At 41.5% G+C, this 21,840-nt stretch overlaps 1 protein-coding gene across 5 annotated transcripts in view; it reads right to left on the bottom strand.

Moving 5' to 3' along the window:
* Nucleotides 1-21,840, bottom strand: part of Prtfdc1 (phosphoribosyl transferase domain containing 1) — a 98,809-nt gene that overhangs the window by 69,991 nt on the left and 6,978 nt on the right. For all 5 annotated transcript variants that reach the window (XM_055593705.1, XM_055593704.1, XM_055593703.1 and 2 more), the window contains exons 2-3: nucleotides 20,296-20,402; nucleotides 14,095-14,278 (exon numbers count right to left, since the gene is read on the bottom strand). In XM_055593705.1, the coding sequence (XP_055449680.1) occupies nucleotides 14,095-14,278; nucleotides 20,296-20,402 (291 nt within the window). The remainder of the gene's footprint in view (nucleotides 1-14,094; nucleotides 14,279-20,295; nucleotides 20,403-21,840) is intronic.

The raw sequence follows: 21,840 nt of genomic DNA, 5'->3' as shown, positions 1-21,840 counted from the left end.
CCTTCCTTCCTTCCTTCCTTCCTTCCTTCCTTCCTTCCTTCCTTCCTGTCTTTTTAACACTGTGGCAGTTTTAATAGGTTTGGCCCCCAAAGACTTGAATGCTTGGCCACAGGGTGTGGCACTAGCAGGTGTGGCCTTACTGGAGGAAGTGTGGCTTTGTTAGAGGTCTTGTTCCCACCCCCTTCCTCTCCTTCCCCTTTCCTGTCTCCCTTGTCCCCCAGAAAAGGGGACCCCCCACACCTATATCAACTCTCCCCAGCACATCAAGTCACATCAGGACTGATCATATCCTCATCCCCTGAGGCCAGGCAAGGCAGCACTGCCAGGGGGAAGTGATCCAAAAGCAGGCAATAGAGTCCTTGTTAGAAACAGTGACCCCACCCTCCACTCACCAGGCGCCCATATGAAGACCAACCTACCCATGAAATACAAGAAATAATTTTCTTTATAGATTGTTCTGCACACAACAAATAAACTAACAAAGAAGCTGACAGAGAATGAATACTTCTGGAGCAGCCTGGTATCATTCACCTCTTATATGAGTTTACTTGTATTCAATAAAAGAAGCAAGTGTTGAATTATACAAGTTTTTAAACACGTTCACTAATATTCCAAAATTATTAACAATTCTAACCTCTAAGAAGACTACAGAGTATCACTGTTTGCTAGTTCAAACTGGTTTATACTAAAGGGCTCTGGGTGTGGCTGTCCTTGTCAGTGTCAGTGTGACACAAGCTACAGTTACCAGGGAAGAAGTCAACTGAGAAATGCCCCCGTCAGATTACCTGTGGGAGGTCTGTGGTGCAGCTCCCGGTTAGCACTGATGTGGCTCAGCTCACTGAGCGCAGTGACGCCCCTGGGGCGATAGTCCAAAGCACTGTAAGAACCCTGAACAAGCCACGGGGAGAAAGCTATTAAGCAGCACTCTTCCACGGCTCAGCTTTAGCTCTGGCCTCCAGGCTCCTGCCCTGGCTTCCCTCAGTGATGTGGAAAGCTGATCATAGTCAGCTCTAAAATGAAATAAGCCCTTTCCTCCTCAAGTTGCTTTCAGCCACAGTGTTTATCACAGGAACAAAGAGCTAACTAAGAAGGTATTTGCCTAGGCCCTAGGTTCAATCCCTAGATCAGTTTGAAGTCAAAACAAAACAACCTTTTGGGAAATTGATTTGTACTGCATGTGGGTTGGTTTTGCCTTAAACAGGCAGAAACCTAGATGTGGTTCTTCTGCATTCAAGTACTTCCCTGCCTGCAGTATAATATGTTACAGGTGATTAAAAGAGACAACAGGACTGTCACTTCCTAAGAGATCTGGGCTCTGAGATGGATGGAAATGGGTGGTGTTCAAAAGCCATTTTCAGGCCTGGGGCTGGAGCTCGGGGATCTAGTGCTTGCCTTGCTGGCCCGTTTAGATCCCCAGTACTACCTCAGATTAATGAATCTAGTTAATCTAAAGATAAACTTTAATTTTAAAATTTTTGAGAGATAACATCCTTATATTTTTATTCCTTAGATTTCATAGTTGGCTGTTTTGATTTTAGGGGCCAAGAGGAGTGCTGGGAATCAACCTAGGCCCTCATGCCTGCTTTGGAAATGTACCTCAGCCTCTTACTTGTCATAAGTACAACACACTCTTCATTCAGCCAGACATGGGCTTGATGATCAGGGCAGCCCATCACAGCTCTTTTTGTTTTGCTTTTCAAGACAGGGTTTCTCTGTGTAGCCCCGGGTATCCTAAAACTCAGTCTGTAGACCAGGCTGACTTTCTGAGAGATCCTCCCACTTCTGTCTCCAAGTACTGGGATTAAAGGCCATCCCTGGCTCATTTCAGTTTTTCAGCAGGGACCTTCTAGGTGTCACATATGTGCCCAACACTTCCCTTTAGATCAGTGGTCTTCAACCTTTCTAATGACATGATTCTTTATTACAGCTCTTCATGTTGTCGTGATCCTCAACCATAAAATTATTTTCGTTGCTACTTCATAACTGTAATTTTGCTATTGTTATGTATTATAATGTAAATATTTTTGAAGACAGAAGTTTGCCCAAAAAGGGTCATGGCCCAGAGGTTGAGAACCACCGCTCTAGACTGTAGCAAGTTTTTCAGTGAAGGTACAGCTGGGTTACTGAAGCCTCTGGTCCCTGTAACTGCTTTTCCTGACACAGGCCTGCTGTGGCTCCTAGGGGTAGTGCAAGCTGCAAGCCCAGGAGATTTGTGAAGCCCTTTTCTTCACTGGCCACCACTCCATTTTTAAGGCAGGATTTTCTAATCTGTCACTATCTTCTTCAGTTCTATTTCTATTGATGTGGAGAAAAAAAATACTAGGCAGACTCACAATTTGTAAACTGTGAAGCCAGGAATTATTAAATCAATTCACAAAACTAAATAATTCCTGTTCATGAAAATTACAAATCCCCAACATTTCAATGCATGTTAAAATTATATTGTTATTGATAAGATTGTTCTTTGCAATGCTAAGCTCTGGTCATAAAGGAATAAAAAAGGAATGAGAGGGCTGGAGAGATGGCTCAGTGGTTAAGAGTACTGATTGCTCTCCCGGGGAAATGAGTGCCTACTGTATGCTTTAAACACCCATATAATGGCTCACAACTATCTGTAACTCCAGTTCCAGGGGATGCCATGCCTTCTTCTAGCCTTTATAGTCACCAGGCACACACGTGGTACACATACAGGTAGACAAAATAACCCATACATAAGAGATTTAAAAAAAATTAAAAGAAACAAGGGCATTAAATCCAAACAATGACCACCAATTGAGGTCTTAAAGGGATGCCATTCCTGTGAGCATTTTCTAGGCTATTTTATTATATGTCCAATTGTATTTAAATTTTTCCCTTCCAAACCAAATTATTTTTGTAAAAACTGCTGACAAAGCCCCCATATTCTCATAAAATACATATGGAACATATAAATTTATAATGACTGCTATGGTCTTCAACATCAGTTCTCAAACATTGGTAAGACTAGATTAAATTGTAAAAGAAAATTAGTTTATTGCCAGTAATTATTTTTGTGAAGGAAGTTAGGTAAGCTGTTGTAACAAATTACCACATTGTTATAGCCCTTTTGAGACAAGTCAGATACAAATAAGAGTGAATTAACATGCTCAGGATATTTATTGGCATGCTTAGGATCCATGGGACCAGCATGCTTTTCAGTCACAAACGAGGCGTGCAGGTCCACGAAATGCACCGAATCCCAGAGGCGTGTGATGCCAACAACTCGCAGCACACACTTGTTGGTGGGTAAAGGCTCCCTGATTTCCAGGTTCTGCAGCCATCTCTTAATGATTAAGGTACCCTGTTCATTTTAACCTCTGATGCTATAGAATCACTAAGAAAAAACAAACAAAACACAGCCTTAGGTGAGGTTGGGCCACAGCACTCGCTATTCAGGCAAGCAAAACCCAGTTTAAGGTGCTAGTATTGTGCCTTTCTGGTTGGCTTTGGCCTTTCCGTCTGATTCTCAGGATTGAGTCCCCACTGTATGCTTTGCCTTGTGCTATGTCCTATTTCTTACAACCAAGCCCCTTGCATCAAGTTCATTCAGCACACCTGAGAAGTATGGAGCTTTCCTCTCACACTTGCCTAGGTCTATAACTCCCAGATGAAGCCACACTGTGCTTACAAGTGGTGGGTTTGGGATGAAACAGAACTCCACTTTCCAGCAGGGAGTCCTTAGGAACACAACTACTCCAACTGACTTCAACAGCCTCACCTGCAAAACAACTGAGTGTCTCTGACTTCATGAGGGGCAGGGGGCGGGGCATGACCTGTGAAGGCTTAATGAGTTAACACGTACATAGCAAAGTCAGCACTGCAGTCACCCATAAAAGCCAAGTGAATTTGGCATGGTGAGTAGTAACACTCCCCCGCCCAAGCTGACGGTATGCCTGCCTCTTTCCCAGGACTACGGCCTGGGCTAAGCTAGTGTCTACGGCCACAGTGCCCACTGCAAAGCTGTGTCTTCTACCTGTCTGCGTCCTATTTGGTGAGTTAGGCATAACTCTTTCCTCAGAAGGAGCCCACAAAACTTGGTTTCCTGTGTAATTCAGTAACTATTCCTACATTACTCTCTCATTTGCTGTCTGACTTTTTGATTTCATGAGGGAAGTCCAACTCTTAAGAAATACTTTTATAGAAAACTAAACTTGAATATAAAGAGGGCACACTAACACTGTCAGTGAGATGGTCCTGCCAGTAAAAGCACCCAGAACCCAAATGCTGGAGAAGTGACACAATTACACACACACACGCACACCTACACATATGTACACACATACACACAAAGATAGACACATATACACACACACACACACACGTATACACATGCATGTACAATATACACACGACTAAAGATGTAATAGTATTCTCAAAAGAGTGTCCATTAATAAAGTCCTCAAGTCTTTATTTAAAGAGTATAAGGAGCAATAATCTAAACTGTTAGAACTAACATGTATTGCACAGACAGAGGTTTTGCTTTGAAAAAGAGAAACAAAAACCTTTGACTTGATAGAAATATCAAAGTAGCCACTCCTACAGCAATGCCAGGACCTTTCTGAAATCCAATGTATCTCGTGATCTAGAAGTCAGTCCTGGAGAGATGACTCAGCAGTTAAGAGCATGGGCTGCTCTTCCAAACATACAGGTTTTATTCTCAGATGCCATATTGCACTTCACAACTACCTATTTAATGGCCAGTAAAAGCACCAGGAAGACCAGAAAGGGGATCCAACACCCTTTCTGGTCTCTACAGGCACATGAGGTGACATACACACATGGAGACCAAACTTACACATGTATTTTTAAGAGAATATTGAAACAACAACAGAAGATCCAGAAGGTAAAGAGAAAAGCAGGTGGCCCTTACTTGCTATTTCAGGACACACATGAGCACAGCCCCAGCTCAGCATCTCTGTCCGGAGGGCATATGATATGTGGGCTTTCACACCTACTTCCAATGATTTATTCTTTATTCTTTAGTCTTAGCGTACTATTACAGGACTGAAATCTGAGAAGTCTCAAAGAGTAAAGACAATGTCTTTCATATTTCAGCTGTCAAATTCTTGACAATGATATTGCTAAAGGGGTGGGGGAGAATACTATTATATTTTTAAAAATCAATTCCAAGTTACATTTTTTTTTTTACATTTTACTATCTCCAAAATCAGATGTATTTCAACAATCCATGTCATGTCATGCCTTAATTTGCAGTATCGTTATTTTTTCTTTTTGATGGGACATACGGAGAGGTGCGATTTACATTTAGATTTAATAAAGTGTTTTTGAGTTTTGTTTTGTTTGTCTCTTATTAACCCTTTTATTTTAGGTTATTTTCCTCATCCTATAATTAAGCTCTTTACCTGCTTGTATGTCTCTGTGTGTGTGTTCTTACACACCTACTTTGGACAGAACTAACATCCATCCCTAAAAACAGGAAAACTTCTTTGCAGAGAAGGGAATAGCTAAAGCACTGGGATCTTGTTTCCTCACTCTAAGCCCAAGATGAGACCCCAGGAAGGACAAATTTCCCACTGCCAAAAAAAAAAAAAAAATGTAGAATTTAGTTCAACATTCCTGAGGTATGTGTATATGTGTGTGAGAGAGAGAGAGAGAGAGAGACAGACAGACAGATACAGAAAGAAAGAGAGACAGAGAAGGAACAAAGTATATTATATAAGAAGAAAAATGTCATAATAAAATCATTTATTTTGTGGAACTAATAGACTCTCATAAAAAGAATGGAACAAAGCCAGTTTAGCAAAAAAGGCTGGTGTAGGTCAGTGTGAGGAGCTCTGACTCTGAGCTACTGGGATGCTGGCTCTGGTTTATCCAGCCTGCTTATTGCTTACCAGTATTGGTTACCAAGGACTGATTTGAGCCTTTGTTTTCAGCTGTCACAAGGAGAGAGGGAACAAACAAACAAACAAAAAACCAAAGGGAAAACAAAAACCCCAGATGTTAGCATTTCTTTATCTTCCTGGGAACAGTACTATTGCCAGCTTCACAAGGCTTGAATCTCATAGACCTACTGTTCTGTCTTGTAAGAGGAGGGCTTCTGAGTTTGTCACAGTATGCTGCGTTCTATCTTACCTCTCATTTTTTTCTTCTTGGTGGTATCTTCACATAAGCATTATGAATTAACACAAAGCAGGGCACATTCGAAGAACTGGCAGGGCAGGGAGCTGTGGATATGAGGGGAAAATAAGCCTCCTGGAGCTGGAAAGCCCTGAAGCTTGAATATTTTCTGTGCTCACAAGTCAGCTAACCAAATTGGTGAGAAAGCGACCTATTGCAGTATTACACTCTCACACTGGCTTATATGTAAATTGATGAGCCTTTAAATTAGCACATTTAAGAAGAAATTAAAAAAGTTTGGCAAATACTTCCATGCAAAAAGACTGGCTGGCTGAAAATTCATTTTCTGGCACCCACCAACACTTGTCTGAGAGAGCTCCCAAATCTATTTGTCCTAGAAAGCTCTTAGAACAGGTACTACAAAAGGCCTCTCACCCTCAGCCTACCTGTAGGTTAAATGAGTTTATTCTATAGGAGTACTCCCTTTTGAGAGGTTTGGGGCTGGCTTTTATCAGGTAAAGTGAAGACATCATGGCCTGAGATCAAATTTAAAATCCAGCCCTTAGGGCTGGAGAGATGGCTCAGAGGCTAAGAGCACTGGCTGTTCTTCCAAAGGTCCTGAGTTCAAGTCCCAGCAACCACATGGTGGCTCACAACCATCTATAATGAGGTCTGGTGCCCTCTTCTGGTGTATACGCATACGTGCAGACAGAACACTGTATTCATAATAAATGAATGAATGAATGAATGAATAAATAAATAAATAAGCAAATAAATGAAAAAAAATCCAGGCCTTAGAATGAGGTTCACTGTGAGAGAAGCTAAAAAGTCAAGCTATATTGTACAGACTCCTGCTTAAGAATCACACAAGAACATGAACTGATTGGCCTGCTCTTTGATCATCTCCCTGACGGGGGAACAGACTTGCCAGGCCACAGAGAAAGACAATGCAGCCAGTCCTGATGAGACCTATTATACTAGGATCAGAAGGAAGGAGAGGAAGACCTCCCCTATCAGTGGACTTGAGGAGGGGCATGTGTGGTGAAGGGGAGGAAGGGAGGGAGCCTATAAGATGGATACAAAGTGAATAAAGTGTAATTAATAAAAAATTTAAAAAAGTCACACAAGAGGCTGACACTGTGGTAGAGTACTCACCTAAAACTGTGAGAATCGAGGTTCAACCCTCAGCACCACACACACCACAATATTTTATGTGAAAAGATTTCAGTCCCCTGCCCAGGCAAGAGAGAAAACCTGACTTTTGGGTCTCCCATTACTGGAAGGTGGCTTTTCACCAAGAACACACATGCATCAATCGCTGAAGATACTAGATCACTACAAGGGCCTCATCCAGCTCCCAGTTTTATTTTTTAACTTTATTTATTTTTATACACTGGTGTTTTGTCTGCACGTTTGTCTGTATGAGGGCGTCAGATCTCCTGGCACAGTAAGTACAGATAGTTGTGGGCTGCAATGTGGATGCTGGGAATTGAATCAGGGTCCTCTACGAGAGCAGCCAGTAATCTTAGCTGCTGAGCCATCTCTCCAGCCCCTCCCAATTTTACTTGAATGCAAGACTTTTTCTTCAGTCTCTGAAGGAGTGTTAAAACTTGATTGCCAAAGCTGACACCCTTCTTCTCCAGCCTCAATGTCTTTAACATTCTGATGTCATACTGTTCATTTCGGCCCCTGAATATCCCTAGCCTTTTTGGGAGCACCACTAAGCACTTAAAACTTTTCCCCTAGTGCTGTTAGAGGCTTGTAAGAGGAGGGCTTCTGAGTGAGTCACAGTATTCCATGAAATTACCATAGTCAAATTCTTCCTGTGGATGCAGCACACATGATGGAGTCTAAGAAAAATAAAATACTTTACAGATTTAACAATGTTAAGTAGTAGAAGAAAATAGTCACAAAAACATGATGTGCCAGGAAACTCTTAGGAGAGGTAATCAGTTTGATTTCTCACTAAATAAAATAATCACTGCATAGTAACATAAATTTTCTAAAAATTACAAGAGAAGCTACTGAGCACAACTGTATGTGTGTATATAAGATGTCATACATATAATTTTTCCATCTAGGGGTTTTTTATTGTTTCTTGAAAGTAAATTGTTGTATAATGATGATAATTATTTATACATACTTCGTATTTCTCTTGTGTGTTTTAAGAAGAAATCATAACTGTTTTCTAAAATGTTAGCAAACAGAGCTGGGTGTTAACAGCCTTTAATCCCAGCACTCAAGAGGTGGATCTCTACTGAGTTCAAGGTCTACAGAGCAAGTTCAGGACAGCCAAGGCTACACAGAGAAACCCTGTCTGGAGAAAACAAAAAGAAGGAAAAAGAAAGAAAAAAAAAAAAGAAAAAAAAGATAGCAAACACATCAATATCTAACAAAACAGTGAAATTTTCTGAGAAAACCCTGGGGAAGTCTGTGGGAAATGCTCGCATGTTATAATGGACACAGGCTTGAGAGACATTTGGGGCTGGATTATAACACCATTTCTACTGTTTACTGGCTTGTGACATTATGTGACTTAACTAATATTCTGGATGAAAGAAATGAGAGAACCCTAGCAGGATTTCAGACAGGGTTAAATGAGATATGACTGCTAGCAGGTGCTGACTGATAGAGGAAAAACTAAGGGAAAATGGAAGGGCTGGAGTAATGGAGGAAGGAAGAGTCAAAGTATTAGGGAATTCAGGTTGTCAAGGTCCTGCCTTCCACTAGAGAACAGAAGCGTTCAGCCGGCCTGCAGTTCAACAGGCTCATGCTAATTTCTAAGCAGTCTCTAGATTGCTGCCATTCATGCACATACATTCCAGGTCTTCATTTTAACATAAGAACAAAGACAAGTCAGACAGCCTAGAGCCCTGAGATGCTTAATGCCTGTCCCACGGGGAGGTCCAACGAGACAGCCTCGAGAAGAGTACCCTTGACATAACCTGTTAGGGCTGGGACAAAGTGAATGAAATACAACCTTTGAGCAAAACCAACTTTCCCCCTGTTACCCTCAGAATCTCATCATTGTTTGGTGGAAATGGCTTTTACCCAGGGCTCTGAATGGGGAGAAAGGCAAGGATACAAATCATCACTGTCATTCAGACTCATACATAGGTAATTTATCCTTGTTTTCATCAGATTCCAGGATAGAAAGTGTGATGGCTAGCCTTGATTTTCAATTTACCAGGATTAAGAACCACCTAAGAGACATCTTTAGGAGTGTCTGTGAAGGCATTTTCAGACAGATTAACACAGTGGGGATTGTTATCATTAAGACCACCGTACTTGATAGAAACCTAGGCAGAAAGATGTATTTGGGTTCATGGTTTCAGTCCCCAAGGCATGGAGGGGCAGATCAGCTAGAGCTTGTGGTATAGGCTGCTCTCATCACAGCAAACCAGAAAGCAAGCCAGAGAGAGCAAGACAGGAGCAAGGCCCAGACTATAATCTTCAAACCGTGACCCCAACCCCAATGGCCTACTTTCTCCAGCAAGGGTCCATTGCCTCCCAGAGTAGTGTCGCCAGTTGGGGAAAAAACATCCAAACATGACCTGTGGGACTGCATGTCAGAATCAAATTATCACAGAGATGTTCTCAAGATGTGTGAGCTTTGTGAATAGGTATGCAGAAATGAAGACACACCAGCCATTCTCAGAGAAAAGTGACGCAGTCCCCTCCTCCTCATTTGACAGGGTTTCTTTTTTTAATTAATTAATTTTTTAAATGAATTACAGTTTATTCACTTTGTATCCCAGCTGTAGCCTCCTCCCAATCCCACCTTCCTTCCTTCCTTCATCTCCTCCCATGCCCCTCTCCAAGTCCACTAATAGGGGAGGTCCTCCTCCCCTTCCCTCTGAGCCTAGCCTATCAGATCTCATCAGGACTGGCTGCAATGTCTTCCTCTGTGGCCTGGTTAGGCTGCTCCCTCCATCAGGGGGAGGATGATCAAAGAGCCTGCCACTGAGTTCATGTTCCCCTTATTAGGGAACCCACTTGGACACTGAGCTGCCATGGGCTACATCTGAGCAGGGGTTCTAGGTTATCTCCATGCATGGTCCTTGGTTGGAGTATGAGTCTTAGAAGAGACCCCTGTGCCCAGATGTTTTGGTTCTGTTGCTCTCCTTGTGGAGCTCCTGTAATCTCCAGGTCTTTATATCTCCCCCTTCTTTCATAAGATTCCCTGCCCTCTGCCCAAAGTTTGGCTATAAGTCTCAGCATCAGAGGACAGGGTTTCTTAGGGTTTTGTTTTGCTTTGTTTTCTTTCATCACACTCTGCCCTCAGATGTGATAAAAGAGCTCAGTTTTATAAAGGGATGACCAGTTCCAGCCTGACCCAGTAATAGGGACAGTGTATATGCCATGAATGGAGAATTGCTCAGGCCAGACTATGACTATGGGTTTCCCATCCATTTTGGATGCTATGTAATTAGAGGGCTTTCCTGCCCGAGTGAGCAGGCAGACTGTTACATGAGGTAATTGCTCAGGAGATGGTTTGTGTTACCTTGGTGATAGACAGGAAGAGAAATATTTGGCTAGAAGAGCAGAGGCATCGAATTGAGCTTGAAAGGACTTCAGGTACAGGGCAAAAACAAAGACACACAGTGAGTGAGACTGATGGCAGTGGTGAGGAGATGGTGTCAGTGGCTGCCTTCCTTCTCCCTGGAAGCCCTGGTAAAGAACCACAGCATCTCCATCCCCATGGCAGTTTAAAATCGTCTGCCTAGATGCAATGCTAATGAACACAATGCCTCTGTTTTAGAAATGAACAGCTTCCCTATATTGTGGCATATAAGTGTGGCTTAGGATGGCATTTGAGTGTTAGAATGTGTGCTCCTAGGTGAGAGGCTGGAGAAAATAGAGAGAGGATGTTTAGGGAGCTAGACTGCGAAAAGGCTCCAAAATGTTAGAAAAGCTCAACATGGTTTAACATGTTATGGAACACAATGCTGTTGGTTTCAGCAAGACAGTAAGCCAAGCCTCAAAAAATTCAAAATAAAAAGGGGGCGGGGGGGGGGGGGAGAAATTAAAGGAGAACAGAAAAAAGAAAGAGGAAGTCACAACTGATTAAAAAAAAAGTCTGCGACATATCAAAAATCTATGTGATGCAGCTAAAAATGTTCTTAAAGGAAAGTTTACATCATCACATGTTTATAGTGGACAGTAAGAAAGATCCCCAGGCTATGAACTAAATCCACCTCATATAACTAGGAAAAAAATTAAAAGGAAACAAAACCTATAAAAAATATATTGATGTAGATCTAAATAGCAAGGGAATAGAGAAAATCAAAGAATTGCTAACAACTACCTTTTAAAAAATAATTTGTAAAAAGGCACATAGGTCTAGGTTTGTGTCAAGTTGACAGGAAAAAAATAACATATAAAAGGTGTTAGAAAGAGAACTCTCCAAAGAGAAGACACAGCAGTAGTTCCCAGGGCCCTGGGGTTTGGGAGAGAGGTTTAGTAAAACAAAAGAAGCTATATGGATTGCAGATTCTAACATGGTGAGAGGTGTTGTTGAAGCTTAGTAGAACCGTAAATTAAAAGAGATGATTGTAGCCAAGGACAGTGGTGTATACCTGTAATCCCAGCTCTCTGGGAAGCAGAGGCAGGCGTGTCTCTGTGAATTCAAGGCTGGTCTACAAAGTAAGTCCATGACAGCCAAGGCTACATAGGGAAGCACTGTCTTGAAAAACCAAACCAACCAATTAACCAAACAAAAAAAACAACTAAATGAGAGAAGACTGCTTCTACATATAAACTGACCCTCAATAAACCTCACTTTCACTCTTTTTTTTTTTTTTTTTTCTAGACATGGTTTCTCTGTGTAGCCTTGGCTGTCCTAGATTCACCTTATAGACCAGGCAGGCCTTGAACTCACAGAGATCCACTTGCCTCTGCCTTCCTGAGTGCTAGGATTACTAGCATATGCCACCACACACTTTCACTCTTAAAAGATATTTAAAAGGACATTTTTCTTCTTTTTTATGTGCTAGGACAATACAATAAAGACAAGGGCCGCATAAGTGAGAAAATTCCTGTTAAGACAGAAGAATAGCTATTCAACTCATGGAAAGGAAAGAAGAAGGCTTTGAAGAGAACACAGAACCCAACAACCAGGTAAGGATTCCCACAGGAAAACAAAAGTATCTCCATTTGACCCTGGGATGTCCAGGAGCTCAGATGATGCATCTTAAGAAATGATGACTCAACTGAAGCTGCCTTAGACCTGGGGCAACTGGAAAAGTGTCACATAAAAACTGTAGGCAGAATTCCAAGGGTGTCCTGAAGACGGCTGTGCTGGCTGGTGTTCTGTCAGCTTGGCAGAGTCTGTCATTTGGAAGAGGGCCTCTCAGCTAAGGCCTTGGCCTGTAGGCAAGTCTGTTTTTTGTTTGTGTGTTTGTTTCAGTATGTTGCTGTTTTTTGTTTTTTGTTTTTTTTTTTTTAATTGATGGTTGATGTGGGGGAGTCCAGCTCACTGTGGGCACACCCTCCGCCCCAATGCCATGTCAAGGAAACCAGTCAGCAGCATTCTTCCATGGCTCGTCTTAAATTCCTACCTCCATGTTCCTGTCTGAGTCCCTGCCCTGACTTCCCTCAGTGACAGAGTATGGCCTAAGAGTTGTCAGGTGAAATCAACACTTTCCTCTCCTAGTTGTTTCTGATCATGACGTTTTATCATAACACTAAAAACCTTAACTGACATGAGTGATATTCCTGTACACACGTGCTCAGCAGTCTTCCTCACTTGAGTGTGAACAAACTTGAAAATGTGGCCAGAATTCCCTCCCAAATGTATGTGTCCAGTTAGCCAGCTGGGTGAACAAGACCTTGTGCTTACAAGAAGGGTAGGTTTCTTCTTGAATGGGAAGCCTCCCAGCTGTGTGAAGAAGGAAAACTCTAACTCTGTTGTGAATGAACCTCTGAGAAGCCCTGAGGCAAAGACCTGAGGGCTGGAGGAATGGAAGTCAAGTCTAGCACACCTGCAGTAAGGAGATGGGAACTGATTTATGACCACAGCTGGTGTTCTTGGAAAAAGGATCCTGAACTTCAGCTAGGAAAGACTGAGAACTAGCTATAAACACATTCAGATTTATAACCCAAAAAACTGTCCATGAATAAACGTGTATTGGTTTCTGCCATTAAGTTTGGGGTATGAAGCCAATTAAGACCCACTATTGAGCTCAAATGTGCCAAGGTAGTTTAGTCAATGAAAATACAGTCGTGATTTTAACCAAAAGAGTTTCTTAATGAATAGTATCCCAGTTTTTTAATTAATTGGCCACTAAATTAAAAATATTACACAAGTTAACATTACGGTGAAAAGAGAAGCCTAAGTGAAGTATGTATTTGGGAAACCACTGGAATCAATTCCATCCAGAGGCAGCCAGCAAGCCATCACAGGCTGGTGGAGAGGCTTCAGCGGAAGATCTTGGCCTGGTCTCCTCCCAGTGACATCCCTCCAGGCTTCCTTCCCCACCTCAGATGATGACAACAGGGACCCAGGTGTCCCCATTGGGCTGCACTCCCTCCCACAGGACTCCAGGACCAAGAATGAGCATTAAGCACAGGTGCCTCCACTGGACTTCTTCACATTCACCACATCCATCAGCTTTACTCATCTGAACAAATGCAGGGACCATCCCCAAAGAGTAAAAATAGAAGAATATTATTTTTATAACTGCCATTGTATTCTAGTACATTAAAAAATATATTCAAGCTGGTGTTGTGAAGAATGCCTTTAATCTCAGCACTTAGGAGGCAGAGGCAGGAGGATCTCTGAGTTTGAGGCCTGGTCTACAGAGGGAGTTCGGAGACAGCCAGGGCTATAGAGAAATTCTTGTTTTTAAAAAGCAACAACAAAAACCTACACTCTTCATTTTATTTCAGTGTTTATACACAATAGTCTTCATTTTCATAACTTTACTAGCTCTTTTGTACTAAGCAATTGTGGGTTCTAATAGTTATGCAATAAAAATAGAACACGTAATGACTTGCCTTGTAGCTCTTGAGTCTGATGAAGTCAACCTTCATTGAAACAAAGCGATCTGAATTCCGGCTGATATTCTTGAGGTGCTCTACAAGATCAGCACAGAACTTGTAACCTCCTTTCAGTACACACAGGACCAGAATATCGTGGTAGCCTATATCTTTCATTATATCCTTAGCCAGCCTCTCAATTCTGAAAGAAGTGAGAAATAAAAGATACATTAATGAACAACTAATAAACAGTATGATGTTCTATACAGATTAGATCATTTGGGTGGACATAGAGAAAACCTTGGGAAACAGAAAGCTCCAGGCAGAAATTTCTGTTAAGGTGGAAACAGAGTGTTTAAACATACTTTTAGCCGCGACATCACCACGACGCATGCTATTATTCTATCATTATAGTATCTGCTTGTTACACTTTAAAAGGTTTTGATGGTATTTAGTAATTTCCTCATATTATATCAAAGAAAGTGGGAACAGAGGAAGTACTGATTGTTTTTTGTTATTGTCAACTTGTTACAAACCTAGGTCTATGTGGGAAATGGGAATCTTAATTGAGACAATGCCTCCACAAGATTGGCCTGTAGGCAAGTCTGTGGGGGTTAGTATAGACTGAGACTGGAGGAGCCAGATCACTGTGGGTGGTGCCATACCTGCTACAGGTGTCCTGGGTTATATAGGAAAGCAAGCTTTCCTCAAGAGCTTGCACTTCCCCACTCTGCTTCAGTGCCTGTTCTTGCTTCCCCTAGTGAAGGGAATGTAAGATGAAATAAATCCTCTCCCTTTCAAGTTGCTTTTGGTCCTTGTGTTTTATCAAAGCAACAGAAACCCTAAGGCAGGGAGTGACTCTCTCACCTTATACTGGAAGAAAAGTCAAGTTCAGAGTAACTAAACAAACAACCACAAAAATCATATGTTCACCAAAGGCAGCATACATGAAAGATGCTCTTGGATACAATGGTAAGAACTGACAATACAGTGTGGAAGATGTTCCTGGAGGCCATGCACATCATGACCTGCGTCTGACTGTTCTGTGGTACTATCTTGACAGGTTTCTACTCATTCATGTCACAAAACGAAAACCCTGAACACGAGCTCAAGCATGTACCTTACAAAGAATCCTCACGGGCGTTTAAAATTGGAGAGGTTAAAGTAGATAAACTAAATTATGTATATATTCATACATAACTTTATATCTATATTCCATAAATGTTATATGAATTCCATACAATCTATATATTCATATATAATTGAATTTTTATTATTTATGACAATTTATTCACTTTGGATCCTGGCTATGGCCCCCTCCCTTGTTTCCTCCCAATCCCTCCCACCCTCGCTCTTCTCTCTCTATGCCCCTCCCCTAGTCCACTGATAGGAGAGGTCCTCCTCCCCTTCTATCTGACCCTAGCCCATCAGGTCTCATCAGGACTGGCTGTAATGTCTTCCTCTGTGGCCTGGCAAGGCTGCACCCCCCAGGTGGAGGTGAACAGAGAGCCTGTCACTGAGTTCATGCAGAGACAGCCCCTGTTACCCTTACTAAGGAATCCACTTGGTGACTGAACTCCCATGGGCTACATCTGTGCAGGGGTTCTAGGTTATCTCCATGCATGGTCCTTGGTTGGGCTATCTGTCTCTGCAGGGCACCCAAGGGCCCAGTTTTTTTTTTTTTTTGTTTGTTTGTTTGTTTGTTTTTTGGCTCTGTTGGTCTCCTTTTGGAGCTCCTGTCCCCTCCAGGTCTTTCTATCTTCTCCTTATTTCATAAAATTCCATGCATTCTGCCCAAAGTTTGGCTATGAGTCTTAGCTTCTGCTTCGATACCTCGATCAGTAGAGTCTTTTAGAGGCCCTCTGTGGTAGGCCCCTGTCCTGTTTCTAGTCTTCTCCTGCTTCTGATGTCTATCGCGTTTGCCCTTCTGAATGAAGATTGAGCATCTTCCCTAAGGTCTTCCTTCTTGTTTAGCTTTTTTAGGAGTATAGATTTTAGTATGTTTATTCTATATTGTATGGTTAGCATCCACTTAGAGTGAGTATATACCATGTGTGTCTTTCTGTTTCTGGGTTTCCTTACTCAAGATGATCTTTTCTAGTTCCCACCATTTGCCTGCAAATTTCATGATTTCCTTGTTTTTAATAGCTGAGTGGTATTCCATTGTGTAAATGTATCACAATTTCTGTATCCATTCCTCCGTTGAGGATATCTAGGTTGCTTCCAGATTCTGGCTATTACGAACAGGGCTGCTATGAACATGGTTGAACAAATGTCCTTGTTGTATACTCGAGCATATTTTGGATATATGGCTAGGATGGTATAGCTGGATCTTGAGGTAGCATTATTTCTAATTGTCCAAGAAAGTGCCAGATTGATTTCCAAAGTGGTTGTACAAGTTTACATTCCCACCTGCAATGGAAGAGGGTCTCCTTTCTCCACATCCTCTCCAGCATGTGTTGTCACTTGAGTTTTTGATCTTAGCCATTCTTATGGGTGTAAGGTGAAATCTCAGGGTCATTTTGATTTGCATCTCCCTGATGAGTAAGGACGTTGTAAATGTTCATATATATGCACATGTAGAATGTTTGCTATGTTTTCAGGTAGTGTTTGTCTAAATATGATCACCAAAGATGCATTTGAATTCATAAATTTTTCATCACATTTATTTACTTAGTGTGTGTACCCATGTATACAGGGTTTGTGTGTGTGTGTACACACGCACATGTTTATGTGCATGCATGTGCATGTGTGGGAGTATTTATATGAAGATATATGCCAGGGTCAACCTAAGGGATCATTTCTTAGGAGCTGTCTATCACATCTTTGAGACTGGGTCTCGAGTGGGTCAAGGAGCTGACCAGCTAGGATAAACTGGCTGCCCTGCACCACGGTCTGCCTGTCTCTTTCTCCCCAGAGCTGGGATTACAGGCACAGGAGTCTTTTCACCGGGGATCAAACTCAGAGCTGCATGCTTGCACAAGTACTTTACCAACTGAGCATCTCTCTAGCCTCCCCCCATCCCACTTTAAACATAAAGACTCAGATTAAAGTGGAAGAATAGAGAATGCATCATGCTAATGACAATGAAAAGTAAGCTGAGGAAACTGTCTCACTTTCAGTCAGAATATAGATATCAGAGTAAGGAAAAGTATCAGGACTAAAGAGAGTCATTTCATCTTCATGGATCTCTGTTAGTTCCTGAAGAAAACACACCAATCTTATTACATATTTCCCTAGAGATGCCAGCTGACTGACAGAACAGCAAAGAGAAACAGACACATCCACCATTGTACTTATAGACTTCTACATTCTCTCTACCAGGCATGGACAGATTCAGCAGATAGAAAATCAGCAAAGATGAAGTTGAATTGAACAACCCATCAACAAACTGGAACTAGTGATACTCGTAGAACATGCCACCAAAGAACAGAATATGCATTATTCTCAAAACATTCCAATAAGAAAATGGCAAAACCAGGCAGACTGAAAAAATATTTGCAAATCATAACCTAATAAAGGATTTATATCTAATATATTTATATATCTATATCCATATCTATCTATCTATCTATCTATCTATCTATCTATCTATCTTCCTTTTCTAAGACAGGGTTTCACAGTATAGCCCTGGTTGCCTTAGAACTCACTCTGTAGACCACACTGGCCTTGAACACTCAGAGATCCATCTGCCTCTGCCTCACCAATGCTGGTATTAAAGGTGTGTGCCACCACAACTTGGCTTATATATTTATATAATTTAAATGATTATAATTATAATTGTATATATATTTAAACCTTTTATGACTCAACTGGAAGACCAACAACCAAATAAAAAAAATTGGCAAAAGCCTTGTATGCACACCTTTTACCCCCATAGAAAAAACTATGAGTAGCTGATAAGCATATCACTGATTCAGAAAGTACAAATCACGGGGAGATACCATTCATTATACATATACTAGAATGACTATGACCCAAAGGACAGACAATACAAAATGTCAGCAAATATATGAAGAGAACTGGGGTCCTGCTCAACCACTAGTGAGGCTGGAAAAGGTCGCGGTCACTTTGGGAAACAAACTGCAGTTGCTGAAACTCACAGGAAGCCTAGAATTTCACCCCAAGGACTTCATCCACGAGAATTGAAAAGATACATCCGTATTAAAAACTGTACTGTTTACAAGTCTAAATCACAAGTCCAAAGGTTTACTGAATCTATGATTAGATATTTATGACTTTATTTCCATGGCACATGCAGAGAAATTTCCAGGGAAAGAATGCTGATTAGTAACTGCCTGACAGTAGATTAGTGAAATTACAAAACCAGATTGTGGAGATGGGGCCCAAACATAAAAATGTACTGAAACCATAGACTCATTCCCCATAATGGGTGAATTCTGTAAAGGATGTTTAATGCTGGCTTGAAAGCTGAGGACCAAATTCCTGAGCCCCACTCTAGACCACTGAGGAGGAATCTTAGACATAAAGGATAACAATAGTCACTCTAACAAGTTCACTGAGCAGTTTCACTGGATAGGGAAAAAGCTAAGTCTTTTACACAGATTTGATCATGTATTTAGTCTGGGTGTAATTAATTAAAACCACAAAACTCAATTGAAAAAATTGTTTGGGGCTGGAGAGATGGCTCAGAGGTTAAGAGCACTGGCTACTCTTCCAGAGGTCCTGAGTTCAATTCCCAGCAACCACATGGTGGCTCAAACCATCTATAATGAGATCTGATGCCCTCTTCTGACCTGTAGGCATACATGTATAAATAATAAATAAATAATTTTTAAAAAATTGTTTGTTTATACACAGGGCCTCCCAAACTGTTATTAAGGGAAATTGCTTATGAGATATATGAAACAGTGAATAAATGAAGCTTCTTTTTGCACAAATAAAGTTGACATGATTGTTTAAGTTAAGAGCCGTTATTACAATTTTGGGGGGCAAAAAATTTCCAATTTTTAATATGCACTTTGGAAAACTTCAGAATTTCCCAAATTTATTTGACAGAAATTCTTTCCCTTTTAAGGATCAAATGTGTTTGCCATGGAAAACCCATCTTAGGCCATGATAAACCCCTCACTAGAACATATTTTTATGATATACCATGAGCTGAGACAATAAACAACATAGAAGTCTTAAGTAAAAGAAATCTTACACTTACACAATCTTGGACTTTGTATGAATGACAGTCAATCCTTTTTCCTCCTGACAGTGACAGCTGGAATGCATCCAGTGGGTGGGTTTTTTGTTTTTGTTTTTGTAACTTTTGTTTTGTTTTGAGGACTTGGTTCACAGTGTTAAATTTAACCTCACAAGAGTATTAACAGATCAAGAAAAAAAAACAGTAAAGGTAGAAATACTTCCAAAAGAAGAGTTAGCCTAGAGACTCCATTTTTCACTCTCCACTGTCTTCCTCTCCCTGAGGTCTGGGCTTCTGAGGAGTCTCTGATCCTGACCTTATGCCATGTCACCAGGAAGCTCATTTTCCACGTGAATGTGAAGATCTCCTTAATCAATCTTGGTACCGGAATGGGCTGGGTGGGCTAGGTACTCAGGCAGTTCTGCTAAAAAGCTATACCTACAAATCCAGACCCATGGTAGTAAATCAAAGGCGGCCTTTTGAAAACCAAGTGCAAGCTGAAGTGTTTAAGACTAGAAGTAAAGGATCTAGAACAGGAAAGAAGATAACTGTGCTCTCCCCAGATGATTTGAAGGGAAATACTGCTATTCTGAAAACATCACCACTGACAGATACAAACAGACACATGCTGCCCGGCCCACCTGTGACACACTGTCTGCTCCAAAGGAAATGAAAGTTCCAGGGAAAGTTGGGGCTTTAAGAGTGTCCGATGAAGGTAAAGTTCACCTGCTAACCATCCCTAGTTCAACCAAAAGTCTCTGAAAACCAGAAGACAAAGGCTTCTGGGTAGAAAGCCATGCTTTCTGGTCCCATCTTTATGGTTTATATAGGGAATCACTTTGGGGCAATGTGTGTTTATAATAGCTTACATGTGTATATCCTTCTTACCAATCGTTTAGAGTAAATGCCCACACACACCATTCCGTGAGGGCACATGCTCCTTCTGTTCAAATTTGCTACACTATGGAAGTTCCCCCAGTCACCAAAAAGAGAGACTTAACAGGACTGTAGGAGTCACAGAAGAAGGGGCTGCCCAGTGAAATGCTCACTTGGGATGCAGCACTCACCTGTCCACTATGATGCCGTGAGGGATAAGCACACACTCCAGATCACCATAGTAGTGCTGTGGGTACGTGAATAAATCCAAATCATATCCTGGCCAGTTATCCAGAAGCTGTAAGTCAAAGTAGCCTGGTTATGGTATTTTTAATTAATAATTTTTAAATGTAAATAACAAGAAAAAAATGTCATTTGAAAATAGAATAATGTTGAACACAAAGATTAGATCTACATATCTTAATAAATTAATATAGTTCCTCAAGCCATGAAAAGCAGTAGGGTCTTACCATCAATGGCAATAGCCTGTATTTTGTTTTGGGGGTCTCAAGGACACCATTCTTGCCAGCTTTGACTTCATTCATCTGTCTTACCTACTGCCCTTGCTTCTTTCCATTCCCTCTGTCTCTATGCCAAAATTACCTCCTCCTTGGAAGCTCAGGTCATTCCCACTTTTTCCCTGAAGCCTAGCTGACTGCTCTCCATTGTAATCCTCTACCCTAGTCCCCTGCAGTTCCCTGCAGCTCAGTTTTAGCAAAGGCTTCGCCTTGGGTTAGTTGGGAACATTTCCACACCTTCCATTCTCATGCTCAGTCTTATCTGTTTGCTTCTAGTTTAGAGACCCTTCCCAGGCTCTCCATCTTGTACTCAGACTTTGCATACCCCACTCCTACCCTCCTCTGAATGAAGGCTCAGTATCAATTCTCTTTGACTCAGGTTTTAGAAAGGCTGCTTTTAGGTAGAGCCCACACCATCTTAGAGCCCACACCATCTTCATCCTAATTTTGGTGTCTAACCATCCCAAACTCATCCTATTTTCCCCAAACTTAGCTCTCTCCTATCTCAGCAAAGGGCAGCATGTTCTTCGGTTGCTTCAGACCAAATCCTTGGTATTGGCTTTCTTTTGTCCTTTAATCTTTGGGGCACTCAGTGGCTCATTTTTTCCCCAGTAACCTCCCAACATGAGCAGAACCACAGCTGAACAACCTCCACTGCTCCTTCCCTACCCGGAGGGAAGCTGCCATCATTTCATCCTGGACTACTGCAGGCTAAGTCTGCCCTGGCTTCTCTCAACATGGCAGCTGTAGTGACCATTGAGGTGTATTTTGCATGACAGCTGATGCTTATATCTCCAGCTCAAAGTTTTTCTTAAGGGCTGCTCATTTCATGCTGAAATGAAATAAAACCTAGAATTCTCACAATGGCCTACAAGAATCTCCCTCTTTTGATTGGCTGGTACTTTCTCCTTTACTCTACTCTAGCCATTTTCCTCCTCGCTTATTGAATCTGCTGAAACTGTTTAATGTTTTGCTATTTCTGTAACCCGCAGTACTCCTCCTGCAGATGACCACAGAGCTTGCATATTCTTTTTCTCCAGTCTTCATTAAATGTCACCTTTACAGAGAGGTCTTTTCTGGCCACAAATGTAAAGTGGCACTACCTTCCCTTCCCATCCATTTCTGTACCCTTCATATCTAATTTTACTTTCCTACATAACATGTACTATTATGAGATGCTTCTGCATGTGTGAGTGTGTGTGCGAGTGTGTGTACTCT

Source organism: Psammomys obesus, unplaced genomic scaffold, assembly GCF_907164565.1.
Source record: "Psammomys obesus unplaced genomic scaffold, mPsaObe1.curated_primary_1811, whole genome shotgun sequence".
Lineage (NCBI taxonomy): Eukaryota > Metazoa > Chordata > Mammalia > Rodentia > Muridae > Psammomys > Psammomys obesus.
Note: the sequence above shows the minus strand (reverse complement) of the source record. Positions and strands in the feature narration are given on the sequence as shown.